The sequence below is a fragment of the Pelobates fuscus genome, chromosome 12, assembly GCF_036172605.1.
Source record: "Pelobates fuscus isolate aPelFus1 chromosome 12, aPelFus1.pri, whole genome shotgun sequence".
In the NCBI taxonomy this organism is placed as follows: Eukaryota; Metazoa; Chordata; class Amphibia; order Anura; family Pelobatidae; genus Pelobates; species Pelobates fuscus.
Window position 1 is genome coordinate 35,251,852 of NC_086328.1, and position 21,625 is coordinate 35,273,476.

A 21,625-nucleotide genomic window follows, 5' to 3' on the forward strand; every position below is an offset into this window, starting at 1 on the left:
GGACTCCTGATAGGCCAATAGAAGCTCTGACAGTCTTGAGGGCTGTGCAAAGGCACCTCGAGTGCCATAGGTTGCTGACCCCTGGCTCAATGATCTGTATAAGATGCATGATACACATTCCACACACAAAAAAAAGGCCCTTGAGTTTAAATATCTTACTTTCTGTATCTTCCATGCAACCAGTCAATACACAAAGCAGAACCCCAATAAAGTGATTTATAGGTAAAATTATGTAAAATGAGGCTGTTGGTTTATAAATATACATATATTTGATACAAATAATGAACAGAACAGCGTTTGTATGAGGATAGAATACTATGTCTGGTTTGAGAAACATTTGCAAAAAAAGAAAACACAAACTCTTAAATTATAAAAAGGTGTCACAAAATCACAGGCAACTAACATTGGACATGTTTTGGCTTAGAGGAGCAGTACGGCTGATACAACACAGAATATCTGATGTGAACTCAAGGCTCTCCTACCTTCCAGCTTTTGGTGTACAGTTAGCAGAATTCCCCTGATCTGCGAGTGAATTGCGTGAAATATACTCCAACTGGAGCTGGGTTAACACAATGGAGTGGAGTGATATCTTGAATTCTGGAACAGCAATTTCAGTGGCAGGGACAATTTCCTACAGCAATAATACAGGGGCTTAAACCCCAAAACTCAATCAAATGAATAATATGAAGTGGACACCATCTAGAAAGTAAATCCAACCGATAGTAAGTGGTCCATGGGTTTAGAGAAAAAAAAAATAGTTACAAAAATGTAAAATACAATGCAGGATTCATAAATATAAAAAAGGCTTTAGTTCTTATGACGGTGGCAAAGAAGAGGTAAATAATGGCGTCACTACGAAGCCACTGCTCAAGTCAATACTCCTGCCTTCTTTCTCCTGGTAGGGGAGAAAAGAAAGGAAAATGAGAAAAATCACATAAGGCACAATTCTATACTTTTCATCATACAAAAATATATAATAAGGACAATTATTGGAGCAATCATCTTTTATCCTACCTGGTTATGAAACTGGTCTCTAGATAATTGTAAAAAAGGGTTATGAGAGATCTACATACAGACAATCATCATCAATATAGAGCATGCTAATAGATGGGGGGGCGGGGATTCACACTCTAGATCAGGGGTAGGCAACCTTAGGCACCCCAGATGTTTTGTACTACACCTCTTGTTACTTTGCCAGCATTTTGCGAGATGTAATCCAAAACAACTGGAGTGCTGAAGGTCGTCTACCCCCTGATCACAGACATAACCCTAGTCTACAGTATCACAAGGTAGGTTAAGGGCAAGGGTGGATCTAAACCAACATTCACAACTAATCATGACTTAATTCTATGTGTAGGAAGGCAGATTTGCAGTTTTGTATTCCCTTTCTAGCATGGTAGTTTTTTTAATTCATATGATTACCCTCCCAATAAAAACGAAAAAAAATATTGCTAATGTGGGGGCCTCGGGGTTGCTTCATTTTGGTCAAACTGCACATACTAGCACCATAACCACAACAATGGCATGTTGTAGTTATGGTGCTTAGAATGACATTTAAATGTTTTGTAAAGGCAGCATAAAATAAAAACTTACAGCTTTATAGTCCAGGAACATTTCTTTAAAGGCCAAGAAGTCTGTAAAGGTGAGCAGTATATCAAAGATGTCCCCAGCTATTTCTTGTTGATGTGATCTATAAAAAGTATATTGGTAGCATGAGTTCTGCAACACAACAAAAAACACTTTTTGCCCTATCTTTATTTAATGTCAATACGAACATTCATTTAACGTCCTCATAAGACTTTTACAGCTGATCACTGAATACAGAAATACTATTATATATTGCTCTTAAAGGACCACTATAGTGGTCTTTAGGTCCCCCCCACCCTAAGGGTCCCACTCTCGCCGGGCTGAAGGGGGAGGAAGGGGTTAAACTCGTAACTTTCTCCAGCGCTGGGGAAATCTCCTCCCTCTTCCCACGTCAGCGCTGAATGTGCATGTGCGGCAAGAGCCGCGCGCATTCAATCAGTCCATAGGAAAGCATTTCTCAATGTTTTTCTATGGACGTCAGCGTCTTCTCACTGTGATTTTCACAGTGAGAAGCGTGAAATCGCCTCTAGCGGCTGTCAATGAGACAGCCACTAGAGGCTGGATTAACCCTAATATAAACATAGCAGTTTCTCTGAAACTGCTATGTTTACAGCAGGCAGGGTTAACCCTAGATGGACCTGGCACCCAGACCACTTCATTGAGCTGAAGTGGTCTGGATGCCTATAGTGGTCCTTTAAGGTGGTGTTCAAAGTAAATATAAATATCCAAATCTATGAGTAAAAAAGGGACACTGCTGATACTTACTGAACTATTGCAATACGTGTTTATAACTTTTTGCCGAAGTAATTAACTATATTTTTTTGCGTGCCAATTTTTTTAGATTTTGAGAAAAAAAAAAAAAAGTTCTGCAACGTTCTGAACATTCTGCATCTTAACACCTCTTCTATTTAGTCTCTCCCATTGTACAATAATTCCTGTATCTGCAGGTATCGCTCTCTCTCCTAACCTGCAGTGACTGGTAACACAGTTAGTTATACATGTTATCAGGAAGCACAGCGAATGTTTGTTTCTGGGAGGTGATGTTCAGCTAACAGCTTTAATAAAAAGAACCGCAAGTCCCAGAACCCCAGTTTAGGCAGAAGTGAGCTATAGTAATACTAATCAGCACCCCTACCCCTCTTTTCTTTATATGGACACTGTAATTGCTTCATTGTACACAAGTGGTTATAGTGTCTGGAGTTCCATGGAGCCATCCTTCCTTTCATCGTTAAACCAGTTTTAATGTTTTAAGGAAGAAGCATTAGCCTGAGTAGCATCGGGCTGTTGTGATTGGCTGAGAGATATGCAGGTATAAACTGGTATGATTAGAAAAGAGTGTAATCTCTGCCTTAGCTATACCTCCACTAGGGGCTGGGCTATGAGTGGTTAGGTGTCAAACTGATTTGAAATGGTTAAACACTGAATGGGGGGGACTGCTAGAGCACTCCAGACACTATGAATAATTTAAAGAAACACTACAGTGTCTCTCTGCCACCGTCATCCATGGCAATTAAAGGGTTAATACCCTTTAAAACACTCACCTTGCTCTAGTGCTAAAGTCCCTTGGGGGAACCTAATGCGCATTTGTGACGAGCACAGCGCGCACGTTAGGCCTTCTCCATAGGAAAGCACTGAATTAATGCTTTCCTACATGGGGATTTGAAGATGCTGGAAATCCTCACGCAGAGCGTCCAGCGTTGTTTAACAGAGTTAAAATCTGTGAAACAGCAGGAAGTGCCACTAGAGGCAATCTCAACCCTGCAATATATACATTGGAATTCCTCTAAAACTGCATTTTTTGTAGATTGCAGGGGTAAGGGGACAGGGACACTGCACCCAGACCACTTCAATGAGATGAACTGGTCTGGGCGCTTATAGTGTCTTTTTATTTATTTATATAATTCTTTATTTTTGTTGTGCACAAATGAACAAACAGCCTCAGTATGACACAACAGCGGTAACAATATATATAGAAATTCAATATACAATACAAAATGTGACATTTGATATTTCGGCACAATTTTTTAAGGTAATAGCGTGCATCAAGAGGTAAACTTTCACATCTAAATGCTACATGTGGGGTTATATGGCATAATTGAGACATGAGTATTACATGCTGCAGTTATATAACAAGCTGGAGCGGAGACATATAGCTATATGCTTAATAGCCTATAGTTTAAAACGAGTGGTGGCTTTATCTCATTGAAGGTGAAAAAATATATAACATGTAGTGTAAGCAGGGCGGTGAGCATGTCAGTGAAAAAACAAAGAATTTGGAGAAACCAGGTTTAACGGACAGAGGAAGGAGTAATAATACCACCGGACATCAGATATTAATATATGGAGCAGTCAGTCGTGGAACACATTGCAGGAGCTTGGGTCTCCGTGCTGAGTGCAAAGAGGGGGCACTTGGAGTGCTTAGATGTCCCAGATTACTTCACCCTATGCCGCAAGTAGGTCATAAGGATGAGGCTCCCACTTTCTCTTGAGCTTGATGTGTGAGGTGTAGGTGACTGTCCTGCTGCTTCTTGTTCGTGAGTCGATGGTGCCACTGATCTCGTGCCATTGGCCCCGAGCTTTTAGGAGTGTCGGCGCTCCATGGGCCTTCCCCTGCTGTTCATGCAGCCCCCAGGCAGTGGAGCTGGTAGCTTAATGCGTGTGTCTCCTTGCCAGGTTGGCAAAGTTGGAGGCGTAGCGGATCACAGCACCTCTACCTCGGAGGTCTGTGCAATGTGGAGTTAGTGTTCCTCGCAGCTTCGGACCACGCAGTTTCCTTTGCACTGTCCCTTTAGGGAACCACTGGGGGTGTTTAGGCCTGAGGGCCCGTTGGGCGGGTCGGCTCCTAAGAGCAGTGGCAGGAACAGCGGGAGGTGAAGTAAGTCTCAGTCGATGTAGCTTCTCCCAGAATTGCTGGCATATGCGGTCAAACACTGTGAGGAGTTTATTCACTTGGGTGTGCATATGTGGGGTAGTGGCATTGGCGGCCACTTTGACCGTTGAGTTTTCACGCTCTGAGTCACCAGATGGCTTGAAATCTGCTTCAGGTGGTGTAGCAGGTTAGTACTAGCCAGTGGAGGCCAGGAGTCTGGTCGGGGGGGGAGAAACAGCGCTCTGCTTCACAGGACAAGAGATCGGCCGCCCGTCTTGCCCAGTAGTTCTACAAGGCCCCACCAAGATTTCCGGCAGCCGCACAAGATAGTGCCAATTCGGCCTCCAAATTTCCACCTCTACTTGTCTGAGGACAGGTGAGTCTCTTTTTTTAAGTCGTTTGGTGAAAGTCTGCTTAAATCGTCAGTTGAGCCCGGAGTTCATGTGAAGCAAGACCAGTCGCTATGAGGCTCAAGCCCCGCCCCCCTATAGTGTCCTTTTAAGTAAATTAAATGGTTATAGTGCCTACTGTGTCCCTTTAACCTTTGCAGTTGTAGGTAAGGCATGTTCAACACTTTAGACTTCATAAACCAGAGTGAAGGGCTTCTGATTGGACAGGCTATTTCCTGGAGTACACAAAGCTCTAGTCTGATGATGTAATGTGTGGAACTTTGCATAAAAAAAATCTTGGAAAGGGAGTATCTTTTGGGTTGGTTGTTTTGTACAATTTAATGTAATTAGTTAATTAAATATTTAGTAAAAAATAAAAAGGGGGGGGGTCCGTTCAAGCTTGGAGTACCCACTTAAGGCACACTTCTACAAAATTACTACAACTACTTCAGTGACTTACTGCAGTGATGCTGTGAATGCATTCATGTTAAATGTTGGAATCCGCAGCAATAGCTGTTCCTCGATAAACTTCTCCACTAAACAGATCTAGAAACACAAACTGGTTAGCATCACAAATGAATAGAAACAAAAGTGAAATTCAGGCAACGTCCAACTCTTTGTATTCTTGTATAAATATAAGCAGCTCTGCAAAAGGAACAATAATGACAGATGTATCCTGTACACTTTATACAAAGAAGCTGTGGAAAAAATAAATTAAAAAAAAGTTAAGGCAGAAGAGGTCACACTTAGTAGAAACACTAGCCATGTACAATAGCAGCGATACAAATGATATATTCACAGTCACACAGATTTGGGGGGGGGAGGGGTTGTTTTTTTATTTCCATTTTTGTCAAGTCATGAAGATTTTCACGTATTGAAGAGAACTTATGAAGACTTGAAGTCCATCTTATTTATCATTATTTATGCAAATAAAACTTGTTTTGTGTTTTTAACCCATTGACAACCACATGCAGATGTATGCGGTCATGCAGTGCAGAGCTTTAACACAAAGATCATTGTGCATTAAATTACTAGCAGGATAAATCGCTGCTAAATCAAGGAGCCCCAGGTATCACTGACTGTCAGCTGGGGCCGCAGACTGATAAATGAGCTACGTGCAAGCCCTTTATATCCATTTAAATACCAATTCTGAGGCTTCCCAACTTAAAGGGACACTATAGTCACCAGAACAACTACAGCTTTAAGGAGTTGTTCTGGTGAGTATAGTATGTGCATGCAGGCATTTTCATGTAAACAATGTATTTTCAGAGAAAAGGCAGTGTTTACATTGCTGCCTAGGGACATCTCTAGTGGCAGATACTCAGAAGAGGTGCTTACTGGGGCAGTGATGTACAGTGTGACTGACGTTCAGTGTCTCTACGCTCTTCATAGAGACGCTGAACTTTCCCTTTAGAGATGCATTGATTAAATGCATCTCTATGAGGAGATGCTGATTGGCCAGTGCAATGTTCCCCTGGGAAAGCATTGGACTGGCCAAGATCAATTCTGAAAGCGAAAAAAAGTTTTTACTGTAAGGGGAAGGGGGTGGGGGGTGGGGGAGAGGTTCGCTATTGTGTTCCTTTATAAACAGGGAGCCCCTTGTATCTTAGTGGCCCCAATTATTTTTGTGTAGTGGTTTTGGATTTTGTGACTGCTGTAAAAGTTGTAATCTCAGCATGCAAAATTTTGCACGTTTTAGCTTTAATATTTAATTCACTCCTTTCAATATTTGTTTTATAACTTTAAAAAAAAAAAAGTTTTTAACTTCTAAAAATGCCCAATATGTCTAGATTGAAAATCCAGACATAGTGGGCATTTTAACAATCGGGAATAATTAGAGAATCTATCCGGTGTTGCACTTTTGTAGAAATGTTTTATTTAGGGTATCAAACAAAAGCTATATTTCTCCTTTAAAAAATGATCTATAATATGTATGGAAATTATCTATAATATGTATGAGTGTGCTTAAATAGAAAGGGTGAAATTGTGGTAAAAGCTGTAGTCACACACAAAGGCGTCACATCTCCAAGAGCCCTGGTCCTTAAAAGGACCCCTATAGGCACCCAGACCACTTCAGCTCAATGAAGTGGTCTGGGTGCCAGGTCCCCCTATTTTTAACCCTGCAGCTGTAAACATAGAAGTTTCAGAGAAACCGCTATGTTTTCATTGAGGGTTAATCCAGCTTCTAGTGGCTGTCTCCCTGACAGCCACTAGAGGTGCTTTCGCGATTCTCAGTGTGAAAATCACAGAGATGACGCTGACGTCCATAGGAAAGCATTGAGTAATGCTTTCCTATGGGCGGCTTGAATGCGCGTGTGGCCCTTGCCGCGCATGCGCATTCGGAGCTGACGCCGGCAGGGGCCGGTGAGGTCACCAGCGCCGAGGGAGCCAGGAGCTGGATTAAGGTAAGTGGCTGAAAGGGTTTTAATGGGAAGGGGGGACCTAATAACCCTATAGTGCCAGGAAAATGGGTTTGTTTTTCTGGCACTATAGTGCTCCTTTAAGGGGTTAAATTTACATTTGAATGTCCATATTTATAGGAGGTAAAATCTGGAATTAGCTGTGCTACTTCCATTGAGTACCTTTCTAAGGCATTTCTGTGAACGAGTGGCCAGTAATAGCCTACCAGTGTCAGCGGAGAGGCCTAGAGGACGGGCGCGCCGTCAGACTTTAATCCCACGACTTCCAGACATCATAACAACTTCATCTCCGAAGTCTCATGGTGTCTGGAGTGCCTCTTTAATGGTTACAGATATATAAAAAAAATATGAATAAAAAGCCTACTTACATATTCATTAAAAATAGGTGTGTATGTCAGCTTGTTTTCTTCTGTATCTTCAAATTCATTATAATACTTGTCCATAAAACCTCTCTGTAGCAGCTGAAACTCATCGTCTAAACAGAAACATTAGGATTTCTTTAACAGTGGTAGAAACTGATGCATCAAGAAAACTATTTAAGTCATAAAAACATCAAATACGTGCAAGCAGGAAGGCTGTACTACATCCATTACCATGTGGGAGAAACATAGAACAAAGTACATTGCTATAAACCACAGTTCTAGAACCCACCTTAAGGTTGAAGAAACATTGAATTACTGTACTAAAAAGCTAGAGATCTAAACGTTGGATAATAGTATTGGGATGGGTCATTACGGAGTGCCAAAGTCTCTCTGACAAGTTTAGTAACCATCACAACAGCGGGTAGTAAAGGAGTATTTCAGAACTTATCCAAGAGAAGACTGTCATGAAAGCGGGAGTATTACATAGTATCCAACTTACAGGACAAATCATCTGTTTAGATTTTTGTAAAGGTGTATTAATGGGTAATGCCACCTGGAAACAGCTTTAATCTCGGTTTCTTTATGACTGACAAGTTAAATCAGGCTCCATTACCAAAGCCACTCTTGGCTAAATCCCAAAGCAGGCTTAACCATAAGGTGACCCTAGGCAACCTCCTTGGGCCCACAGGTTGGACAGAGTCCCGGAACCATGTATTTTCTAGGCCCCATTAACCATCCCTTTAGGAGGGGAAAACTGGTAACCTGTATTGGGTTACACTATGATGAGATATATATATATATATATATACACACACACACACACACACCGTGAGGGGAAAAAGTATTTGATCCCCTGCTGATTTTGAACGTTTGCCCACTGACAAAGAAATGATCAGTCTATAATTTTAATGGTAGGTGTATTTTACCGGGAGAGACAGAATACCAAATAAAAATACCAGAAAAATGCATGTCAAAAAAGTTATAAATTGATTTGCATGTCAATGAGTGAAATAAGTATTTGATCCCCTATCAAATCAGCAAGATGTCTGGCTCCCAGTTGTCTCTTATACAGGTAACGAGCTGAGATTAGCAGCACTCTCTTAAAGGGAGTGCTCCTAATCTCAGCTCGTTACCTGTATAAAAGATCATTGTACATCTAAATCCCGGGTGCCCAAAAAAGTAGATCCCCAAATGTTGCAGAACTACAACTCCAATGATGCTTTGCAAAGCATCATGGAAGCTGTAGTTATTAAAGGAACACTATAGTCACCAGAACAACTACAGCTTAATGTAGTTGTTCTGGTGAGTATAACATCTCCCTTCAGGCATTTTCATGTAAACACTGCCTTTTCAGAGAAAAGGTAGTGTTTACATTGCCCCTAGGGACACCTCCAAGTGGCCACTGGAGGGGCTTCCTGGCTCAGGGTTGCACAGTAAGCAGCCCTGCCGTTCTGCGTCCCCACGCTCTGCATGGAGATGCTAAATTTTCCTCATAGAGATGCATTGATTCCCCCGTGCCAATTTTAGCCGAAAGCATTGGATTGCTTAAAAATCGTCCATTTTGATGATGTCACAAAGGGGCGGAGCCGCACGGCACTGGAAATAAGGTGAGTTTTAAACTTTTATAGGGGGGCTAAGAGGGGACAAGCCACCTTTATGGTGGGTTTAGCACTATAGGGTCAGGGATACAGGTTTGTGTTCCTGACCCTATAGTGATCCTTTAAACATCTGGGGATCTCCTTTTTGAGCACCCCTGGTGTAAATGTTTTCAGACTTATTATATATATTGAAAGCAAGACTCCCCAGATGCGCAGGAGAATGAAGGGATTTAGAGCTGCACATGTCTTACAGTAGTGACTGTGCAAAAAGTGCTTAAATACGGTAATAGGTTTCTAAGAAACTGGTAAGATTTTAAAATAAGAATATGTCCCTGAAACATGTCAGGTGTGTTGGAAAACACTCACAAATTCCATTTTGTTTGCTCGGCTTTTGTGCCATTGTATCACGGTATCAAACAATAAAGGAATAGAAGGGTTTTCTTTCAGCAGTAAATTAATATTGCAGGACTAGGGAATACGTCGACACTAGAAATAAAGCAGAATAATAAGCAGTTTACAGCATGCCAGCTGCAAAAGAACAAAGAAGGATCTTGCCACAATACTGAAATTATTTAGCCAGGACGTGCTGTGTGCCAGACACCTGTCACCGCAGAAAGAATGTGTGTGAACGCAATGTGCAGTTACATTTGGGATAAGTATCAAAAACTACCAGCTGGAAGGAGCCAAAAAACTAAAAGAAAGGGGAAAAAAAAAAACAACGCTGTATTTCATGGCCGGCTATTGCTTATAGCATTACATCTAAGAGCGTACTGTATGATCAGTTGCAATAGAATTAACGAGACATACAGGAGATTGCACGACCAATGAAGGCTAAAGCTGTAATTTGGATTTAAAAGGCTCTATTCATAGCACAGCGACATTGCTAATTAATGGAAAGACTGATGGGTTTTAGTGGTTTGGAAAAAACAGGCAGAATGTTTTTTTAGGGATTAGAATTGCGTGGTACTAGCAAAAATATGTGAAAAATTCCGCACACATGGGCAGGTTCTAGGTGGATGAGAAATGGTTAGCCCTCAACCATGGCTTCCTGCCAGCTCCCATGTATTCATTTATACCAACTCAGCCATCTCCCATCCATATCGGTCTCCATCTTTCCCTCCTGTGGATTCCCTGCATCTCCTTCACCCCATCCAGCTCCCTCCGTACCAGCTATAAATAAGCAGTGCAGACTGGGTATTTCCTACAAAGTCCTTTTCTTGGTAAAACAGATGGAAGGGCTGCAAGCTCATTGTCATATGGTATCCGCATATCTTTTCACTGCCCCTCTAAAAGGTCACCTGACCGGGTAAATGTGCCACACAGAACTCAAGACAGTGTGGCATCCTAATATGCAGATGGGGCTCCAAGCTGTTTTATCAGGTGCTTCAAAAGGAAGCTAGAGATTATATCTCTACAGGGCTATTAGTAAAAAAATCTATTTATTTTTAAATTCAGCCACAATTCTCTACGAAAGAGCTGAAGAGCCAAGGTTGTACAATACTAGCTTAGCCCATTCCAGTAACTTCTTTTGCAGCCCACCACTGCTTAGAAAATATATCACAGCAGATTATCCCATGCCAATATTATTATGATTAAGGACTGAATAGTCCAAAATGCGTTAAGAGGTGCGGGTATTTTTCTTTTGTGTGGTTCCCTTTGTGTTTTTTTTTTTTTTTTAATGTTTTTGATATCCTTCTGTAAAGTGCCAATTAAAGTCATCTTACTGTTTTTATGCAGTTTACCACCAGGGCATCCATTTTTCATAGCCTACTAGTGGCACCATAATAACTACTGCAGGCTTGAGTGGTTATGGTGCTTAGAGTGTTCCTTTAACGCCTCCAGTACCAAGCACTTAAAAGAACACCAACGTTACAAATCTATATCATATATTATTAAAGTAACACTCCAGCATTATCACAATATTTGACAGTATTCACAGTTTAAATTACTGGTCCCCCCCTTTTAGATTACTGGGCTCCCTTCTTTCCTCTGAAATAAAAAGTTACCTTACCTCTAATCCAATGAGGAGAAGGCACCTGCTGCAGCTCCACTCTGCTAGCCAGGAGACCAGCACTACTGATCTTGGCAAACAGAATGCTTCTCAAAGAGAAGCATTAACGCACTACTCCACACCCATAAAGCACTTCAGCTTGCTTAAGTGCTCTATAGGTAAGGATCATTCAATTTTAATGGCACCTATTTTGAGAAATAGGCACTTTTATAAATAAATTAAGTAAGGAGTGTGAAATATTGCCAGTTTTATTTTGGTGGATTGCTGAATAATATTTATTGACCTGATTAGAGGTCTTCCTAAACTCCTGATTTGTTTGGTTACCTTTCAGTTTGTATAGTTCTAGATAAAGACAGCACTCTCATTACAAATTCTGATTCCAGTCCAATCATTACATTCTATACAAACCCACATTCCAAACACACAATTGCGACTTCTGGAAGTAGCCACACTAAAGAAACATGTTCATTTCAATTAGATTTACCCATTATAATCTCCTCCAAATGTCCAACCACAGAGTCAAATTCTGCATCTTTAGGGGAAGATCTGAAATAAAAGAAATAGAATAATTATTCTAGGCTAGAATAATACCTGTATTACTACACAGTACTATACTATACTGTATTATTATTTATTTTGTGAAAAAGTGACTTATAATACTCATAATAATTGTGAAGCAGATTTATATAACAATTTTGCACAGATATCAACCATGTACTTAAAAAGGTATACTCTTAGAATTATAAGCACTTCTGCTTGTTTAAGTGATGATAATGCAATGACTGTCTATGCAGCGTTTAATCGGCAAACACTGCCAGATCCGAGACAGTTAGCTTTTTTACTGGGTTAAAGCCACTTCTGACTCCTTTCAATCCGCCAGATCAGAATGAGAGTTCTAGGATATCGACATCTATTTTAACATAATTTAGCATACACTGTCTGCCCCCCTGCATGCACAAGTTGGTCTGAGCTTTCTCTCACCTAAGACAGCTGAGCCATGGACCTTAGCACAGCCTGGGCCACTAAACATTAACGGTGTGGATTTCTGTGTATGAAGAGGTTGCCTATCAGATTCTGTACACTTTTTAAATCAATGGTCTGGATGCTTTTTTTTGAAAAACGAAATATTCAAAGATATAATAGTTAATAGGTTAGCTAACATCTTGTTGGTCCAAAGAGAAATCGGACTGGATTTTTTCCCTTGAAGTTGTGGCAAACTTGAAAATCACTTCAAATTGGGTTTTTTCAGCAAAAATAATGGATTAACAGATAGATATGTTAGGCCTGAACTTAACGAACGCGAGTCTTTTTTCAGCCTAGATAACTATGCAACCATGCTACAGGGTAAACTGATAGAAGTCATGATATGGCTGCTACCTGTATACACAGCAAAACTGCTCATCCAATCTGATGAATGGAACTGGGAGTTACACTACTTATCCTTTAAACACCTGCTGTCTGGGTGTGTGTCAGGTTTGCTTGTAGACAAAACAACTAACAACAGCACCAAGGGGAACTCTCAAGACAAGTAGGTACCTTTTTTTTGGTGGCTATTTTTATCACAGTTTCCTTTTAAAGGTGGTCTGTGATGAAAAACATGACAGTGCACCCATTTTAACCCGATAACTGTATCTATATATTCTCCTACCTAAAATTCTAGCAATACACGAGAAGATACTACAGATACATTATAATTGTGCACACAACGTCTTGTTGTGGAGTGCTTTGCTACTGGGCAGATAACCGGCTACGTCACTGAAGCTTTTGTGTAATGTAATCAACATCTGGCCAGTGCAGGTGATAACCATTTTTCAAATGTTTTTATACAAGTAAAATGATTTGCAGCAGCTGTATTCACAGAGAGCGGCGAGAGGATGTGACAAGACATCAAATGCTCTACTGCTCTTGTTGAATCGCAATGTGGAAGCCTGCTGGAAAAGCTGGCCACAACAGCCACCCTCCCTGCCAGAGAAGAAGGTAATCGGAGGGTGGTTGGCAGGGGAAAGTAATGAGTGTGTGGAGAGAGGGTAAATGTCTGTATGTGTGGGTATGCATATGTACACATATATATATATATATATATATATAATAGTGCAAACGTAGATCCGTGTGTGGTACTGAGTATCCTGTTGTCTTTCTGGTATCTCTATGTTTGCGCATGAGAGTGTGTATATGTGGGCATGTATCAAAGTGTGTAGATACATGCATGTATTAAGAGGTATATGGTTTTGCACGTATTATTGTGTGTCCTAAGAGGCAATGTGGCTACAATGAGGGTGATATAGTATAGGCAATGTGACAACGTATGTTGTAATTAAATTTATATGTATTGTAGAGTTATAACACTGTTTTTCAGCTCAGCAATTTTTGTTTTGGTTTCCATGAAAAAATATGCGCTGTCTAAGCATATTAAAACAGAAATATTAAATTTGAACATTACTTTCCAGGACACCCTAAATATTCAGAATATAGGGTGTTTTTTTGTTTTTTTTTGTAAAGTGCTTGGAAAAGAAGAGGTTAATCATGACATGATCAAAGCAGAAATGTACTGAAAAATATGCCAGAATAAAGTTTTGAATTTTACACTCTGTCTCATTGATGCGGTTTCCCTTTACGGTTATTGGATTTGTGTGAGGTTGGCGAACACCTCGGAACGGAGTACCAGAGGTGGGTGTCCTGATTTATGCTGTCCTATTACTAATACTTAGTCCCGTTACAAGCATTTTAAATAGTTTGTAAAATGTATAAACATTCATCTCTGGGCTCCAAATTTCTAATCATTATGAGCATATTGAAACTAGACCCTAGAACACTAGACTTGGATTTCTACAGCCATGAGAGGGCATTTTCCTCCAGATACAGATACAGTGTGTGGTAGGATCACTAAACACTCGTCTCTCTGGTTCCTTTGTGGTGCTGTGTAATGGGTATAATACAAGAGGCAGCGGTCACATACATCTATGTCCTGTACCATAACTTCACACCAAGAAGCAAGGGAAGACTGCTCCTCAGGGACCCAGGTATCCCTTCACATAGAATGTGCTAACTAAATGAGGTGGCTTTTAGATATAAACTGAATGTTAGGACTTGGAATATTTGGAGCACTGTTCAATTTAAAGACTTACATTGATAGATTGAAATCTTCCTCTCCCAAGTTTTCCATCTCCTTCAGATTCCTAAAATATATAAAAACATATATATTTTTTTCTTTTTAATTTTGCAGATACTTAAATAGTACACTCTAGGTAAACAGCCGAACCATTTACAAACAGTTTGGCATCCACCTGGCTGTCGGGTGCCCTCATTCCTTCAATTCTACACAGCTATGCTAAATACTTATGTATTAACACACTGGTTTAGTGGCATTTCATACTTATGCACTGGCATGTTGATTGGCTGTGCATGTCAGAAGGTCCATGGGTGCCCAACACTAGAGGGTAAATGTCAAAGTGTTTGACAGTTACCCCTGGGAAGGTGCCATGGGACACTTGTTATCGCCCACTGGGGAATACTGAAGGTGTTATGGTGTAGAGAGTCATTTTAATGCTTTACTGAAAGATATGGTTTATTAGCTAAACAGCAAATTGTATTGAATGGAATTCAAAATTAGAAAACTGAGGCACAAATAACCAAGGTGGGATTATGGCAGGGTTGGACAATGTTTATAATCAACCATTTTTTGCCTAAACTTTGTAAAATGATTCCCTATAATTTGGTGTTAAGAGATTAAACTCCTGGAAAAAAAGTGTTTTATTTTTTTTATTTCTGACCGTTCACAATTTCAGTTGTTCATTTACCAACATCAGTATTTTAGCTCAATAAATCCTATTGACAGCATTCGGGTGAAGTCAGACTTGCAAAAATGTTCAAGTTATCTATAATCTCTCCTTGGCTTTTTTTAACCTAAATTTTGTCATTTTGGGTTTCAATTCTAAGTTTATATGACTTCTCACAGATAAAATGGAAGTACGCGCATACATATTACTATATACAGCAAATGTACTCAACACTTGTTATTGTATACAGCGAGTACGCTCCATACATGTTATTATGTACCGTGAGTACACTCCGTACTTTTTATTGTATACAGTGAGTACACTCCATACTTATTATATACAGTGAGTACACTTGTAATTGTATACAGCCCGTACACTCCGTACTTTTTATTGTATACACTGTGTGCACATCATACATATTGCATACAGTATATAAATTCTACATGTTGTAGCATTCAGTAAATAAATTGTATATAAATTGTATATAGTTAGTACACTACATACATGGCATTGTATAAAGTTACAAATTGTACATGTCACAGTATAAAGTAAATGCGCTCAATGTTGTTATTGTATTGCAGTAAAAACATTATACATATTATTGAACACCGAGTACATTACATTGTATAATATAATATAAACTATATACATGTTATTGTACACAGTGAGTACACTGTATATGGTATAATATACAATAAATACATTCTATATATAGTATAATATAAACTATATGCATGTTATTGTACACAGTGAGTACATTGTATATGGAATAATATATAATATAAACTATATACATGTTATTGTACACAGTGAGTACATTACATGATCTAATACATTACATGATCTTTATACATATACACACACACACGTTATTGTACACAGTGAGTACATTGTATATGGTATAATATATATATATACACATGTTATTATACACAGTGAGTATTATATAATATAATGTTTACATGATATTATACACAGTATTATATAATATAATGTTTACATGTTATTATACACAGTGAATATAATATAATGTTTACATGTTATTATACACAGTGAATATAATATAATGTTTACATGTTATTATACACAGTGAATATAATATAATGTTTACATGTTATTATACACAGTAAGTATAATATAATATAATGTTTACATGTTATTATACACAGTGAGTATAATATAATATAATGTTTACATGTTATTATACACAGTGAGTATAATATAATATAATGTTTACATGTTATTATACACAGTGAGTATAATATAATATAATATAATGTTTACATGTTATTATACACAGTGAGTATTATATAATATAATATAATGTTTACATGTTATTATACACAGTGAGTATAATATAATATAATGTTTACATGTTATTATACACAGTGAGTATTATATAATATAATATAATGTTTACATGTTATTATACACAGTGAGTATTATATAATATAATATAATGTTTACATATTATTATACACTGTTACCTGCACGGCTCCAGCTGAGCGTCACGTCTGTGGTTTAGATTTTGATTCCGGGATCCGGAGCAGTTGCGGACCAATAGGAGCGCCGGATAGTTTGGTGTCTCCTCCATTGGCCAATCACATGCTCGAGGCTGCCGTTGGCAGTTGCCATGGGTACAAAGACAACTTTCCTGAAAGCCCATAGAACCCGGAAAGAGAATGAGAAGGGGGCGGGGCTATAGTCCATTTAATGGGCCCTGTGTGCTAGACGCTGACTGCAGAGAGGGAACCGGACGGGGAGGGGCTGGCGAGGGGAGGGGCTGGGTAGGGTAGGGTAAGGGAGGGGAGGGGCTGGGTAGGGTAGGGGAGGGGAGGGGAGGGGCTGGGTAGGGTAGGGGAGGGGAGGGGAGGGGCTGGGTAGGGGAGGGGAGGGGCTGGGTAGGGGAGGGGAGGGGCGGGGAGGGGCTGGGTAGGGGAGGGGCGGGGCGGGGCTGGCTGGCTCTTATCCACAATGTTTCAAAATAATAAAAAAAAAATATATAGTAGACCATTTTTTTATTGTTTTTTTTTTTTTATATACAGGCTTACTTGAGGTCCTGGTGGCTCACACTCTCAGCAAACTCCAGGTGAGTCGTCAAACTATTTGCAAATGGTTTGACTACCCACTCTCGGAAGGCACCAAGGCATTCCTTGCTCCACAACAGCTACAGCATGCTGTAGGGGTTATGGTGCTTGGAGCGGTACTTTTTAAAAATGGCCTGCAAAGAGCAAAAGTCTAGTTATGCAATGAGAATTTGTTTTACAAAAGTATGCATTACAAAATTATACCGCGACTATAATAAAGTACTCTTATTTTAAATGCTACAAAAAAAATAACACTGTACCATCAAAGGATTTAATTGCCAATATTTAACAACCATAACATATAGTTAGGCCCACCAATTTTTGAAAAGCTAATTTTGTTGAAGCCAAAATAAAAAAAATCTGAGTGCAGTGTTAATTATTGCAGTTTTAAAAAAAATTAAATTACATTGCATGGTTAAGTCCACCAGACAGCCGACACAGGAACTTTTGGTCACCTAACTGACACTGGACTTGCTCACGCTTTGCATGAGGACATCCAGCATCACCCAAAACCCTATAGGAAAGCATTATATAGTGCTTTCCTATGTGGGAAGTACTAATGCGATTGTGGCGCTCACAACGCATGCGCATTAAGTCCCCCCACTGGCTAATGTCAGCGTAGGTGCAAAGGCAGACCCTGAACCAGCGCTGAAGGATAACGGCGCTGGAATCAGTTAAGTGATGAAGGTTTTTTTTTTATCCCCTTCAGCATATGGGAGGGTGGGGGTACTATAGGGAGGGGCCGAAACAAAATGGCTGCCATTCGGTGGAGCACGTGTGTTCAGTTATACTAATGGCGGCCACCCAATGAAAGCACTTGAGTTAACGACTTAATTGCGGTTAACAGCCAGAGATGGTCGGAGTTCAGGGAGATATAAAAGGGGGAACCACACACACCGTCCATTCGGGCACGAACAAGGGGGTACAGACAACCGAACTAAAGGGGTATTAGTCTGCTACAAAGCTCCCCCATAACCATAAAACGGCATACACAGTCTGATCCCGATGGATCAGCTAGGGGATGTCCGGGGTGCTCACGGATCATTTTTCAAGTTCCGTCTGTCTGTACAACCCGTCTGCATTTCCATTTTGCTTTCCGGGCCGGTAGTGTATGGGGAAATCAAAGAGCTGCAGGATGTTCTTCGCCATCGAGGCCGACTTGCTTCAGTACTGCTCCCAATCCAAACATAGAAGCGTCTGTGTGAACAAGAAAACGTTTAGTTGGATTAGGAGCTGCCAAGACAGGGGCATTCATAAGTGCTTGCTTCAGTTTTTGGAATGCCTGCTCACATTTTGGAGGCCAGACTACCTGATGGGGAAGATTCTTACGGGTCAGGTCGATAAGGGGCTTGGCCAGGGCACTATAATTGGGGACAAACTTTCAATAGTAACCCGCTGTCCATAGGAAGGACCTGAGTCTTTGTCCTGGGGTAGGCCACTGGGCAACTGCCGCAATCTTCGCATGCATGTTCTGTCACTATGACCCCTATATTAAAGGAACACTATAGTCACCTAAATTACTTTAGCTAAATAAAGCAATTTTAGTGTATAGATAATTCCCCTGCAATTTTACTGCTCAATTCACTGTCATTTAGGAGTTAAATCACTTTGTTTCTGTTTATGCAGCCCTAGCCACACCTCCCCTGGCTATGATTGACAGAGCCTGCATGAAAAAAAACTGGTTTCACTTTCAAACAGATGTAATTTACCTTAAATAATTGTATCTCAATCTCTAAATTTAACTTTAATCACATACAGGAGGCTCTTGCAGGGTCTAGCAAGCTATTAACATAGCAGGGGATATGAAAATCTTAATTAAACAGAACTTGCAATAAAGAAAGCCTAAATAGGGCTCTCTTTACAGGAAGTGTTTATGGAAGGCTGTGCAAGTCACATGCAGGGAGGTGTGACTAGGGTTCATAAACAAAGGGATTTAACTCCTAAATAGCAGAGGATTGAGCAGTGAGGCTGCAGGGGCATGTTCTATACACCAAAACTGCTTCATTAAGCTAAAGTTGTTCAGGTGACTATAGTATCCCTTTAATAAAAGGGAAGTTAACTCTTCCCGCACGCCCCTACTCGCTATTGCTGCCTAGTCGCTAGTGCAATAGGTGGGGGGGGGGGGGGGGGGGGGGGGAGGTGGACCTGGCATCGTTTATATCCCCTCACATCCCCACATACCCCTGGCAGAGGTTAAATTACCCCCGCGAGTAGGGCATGTCGCCTAAACAGCGAGCAGCCAGTGGCTACTCGCTGCCATTTAAAACTAGATATAAATCAGTATCTTATATAGAAGTGATAGAGAGCTATGGTAAGAGTACGTGTAACCAATAATTATAGCAAAAACTATAACAATGTTGCAATATGAAAAAGTAGCAATTTAGATCAGTAACAAAATAAGGCTGTGCTACTGATCTAAATAGCTACTTTTTACACGTACTCATACCATAGCTCTATCACTTCTATATAAGATACTGATTTATATAGAAGTGATAGAGTTTAAAATGACCGTGAGCAGCCACTGGCTGCTCTTTGTTTAGGAGACATGCCCATACTACACGGGGGGACCTGACACAGGTCCCCCTGTTCCCCCATGGTGGAGAACCAAAATAACTAAAAGGGGGGGGGGGGGGACATAGTGCCCCCAGGGCCAGATTAAGAGCCCAGTGGGCCTGGTGCTGACAATTATGAGAGGCCTAAGTACAGAATCTTATCAACCAAAAAAACTAAAACAGTCATACCTCTCAAGCGTTATGTATCTGGTGGAGATGTTGCCGGAGGGAAACTCATAGGATGCAGCTCTAAGAGAACTTAGATTCTCTTAAAATATGCTAATCTCTCTCTAATTCATGCTTTCATCTTTCAAGTAAATCCATACCCCCTAACAGCAGTGTCCAGTGAAGCAGGAAGTCAATGGGCGGTGTAAAAGGGTGGGCTTCTGATGCGGATCATGTAACTAGAACACCTGAAAGAGACGAACATGCCCAAAAAGGAGGCGTGTCTGTCCAAAGAATTGGAAGGCTAACCTGGCATGAATGCATGTCAGGCTGCCTGCCAACCATGCTTGCTGGCCAACAACCAGTGGCGTACACACAATCCATGGGGCCCTGGTGCGAAACTGATCTATGGGCTCCATTTTTATTTAGTACGAAGTCATTTGTATGAAACGAAAATTTCACTGGTGCACATGTCTATCCCAGACCTTGCTCCCCAATTCAAGTGTACCCGGGCAGTTGACAGTCGGTAAACGGTTCACCCTGCTACATGGGCGGCTACCGAACTTCCTGTTCGCGACGACTCGGGAACCAAGTGTCGCTTGACTAGGGCGAGAGTGGCCCCAGTGTCTCGAAGTCCTTGAACCATCTTGCCTTGTAGGCACACAGACTGACAATGGTGTTGGCGGTTGTCTGCTGACACTTGAAATGGGTCTGCTTCGTGCAGTTCTTCCCAGTTCTTCTCTAGGCATTTTGAAGCGTAATAATTGGTGGGGGTCTCTGCGTTGTAGTAATGGGCCGCTGCTCTAACTGCTGGAGGGGGCCTGGGATGGATCCACTGTTCCCGGTCCTGGTTCTGGGAGCAGTCCATTCTCATGTGCCTCATCTTTTTACACAAATGGCATTGTACATTGTTTTGCTGTTGGAAGTGGGACGGTGGGGGGTTGAATGTACCTCTGCTTCTGCGCTGTATCAATGGTCCTGGAGGTGGTAAAGCTGGTCAAGGATAATTCCTTGGCTTGGCCCGTCTTTGATGTCGGCGGGCATCTTGGTACTCATCTGCACGCCTCGCTGCATCTGTGATGGTGGTGTGATTGCGGTCCCATACCCACTCCTCGATCTCTGGAGCCGGTCTATTGAAAAATTGCTCTAGTAACACCAGCTGCAAAAGTTCCTCCATGGTGCTCACTGGGTGGGCTTGTACCCATCCCAGGACAGCTCTCGGCATGAAAGTATTTTTCGGTTTTCTTTAATTCTCTGAACCGCCTGCGGTATGCCTCTGGAGTGATGGCATATCTGGCTAGTATAACCAATTTGACCGAACATAGTCCCGAATATCTTCGTCTGGGACTGTTCGGTATGCTTCAGCTGCTCTCCCCGAAAGTCTGCTAGCCAGAAGCGTAACGCAAATGTACATTGTCAAATTACATTGTCTTTCAAAGTCTTGGAGGAAGGCATAAATATCATCCTCCGCATCAACGAAATTCTTAAATGCCCCATAAGGGATTTTCTTCTTACCCTTTTGAACAATGGTTACTGCCTGAGCCCTTTTGTGCGTCGGTCGTTCAGTTCTTTTCATTACGAATTCCTAAACGTCCGACATCGTTTGGGCAATAATTTCTGTCTACGGTTTCTCTCCATAAAAGGATAGCCAAAACTGTTCTCTTTTGAATGCACTCATTTCCCGTTTGGGCTGAACCAAAGTGCTTCCAGTTCGGTTCTCCTCCATCAGTTCGGCAATGAGGGTCGCTTTTTAATTTTTATTTGCCGCTATCCCTCTTGCTCCAGGTGATCCTTTAGTGTGAACCATTG

At 40.9% G+C, this 21,625-nt stretch overlaps 1 protein-coding gene across 1 annotated transcript; it reads right to left on the reverse strand.

Annotated features, from left to right (window-relative positions):
• Positions 1–250: 250 nt before the first annotated feature.
• ARL2BP (ADP ribosylation factor like GTPase 2 binding protein) lies at positions 251–16,578 on the reverse strand. Its single transcript, XM_063437262.1, has 7 exons — positions 16,500–16,578; positions 14,362–14,412; positions 11,721–11,782; positions 7,634–7,740; positions 5,306–5,391; positions 1,594–1,690; positions 251–895 (listed from the first exon to the last, which is right to left on the reverse strand). The coding sequence occupies exons 2-7, from the start codon at positions 14,397–14,399 to the stop codon at positions 815–817; spliced, it is 471 nt and encodes a 156-aa protein (XP_063293332.1). The 5' UTR covers positions 14,400–14,412; positions 16,500–16,578; the 3' UTR covers positions 251–814.
• Positions 16,579–21,625: the final 5,047 nt, after the last annotated feature.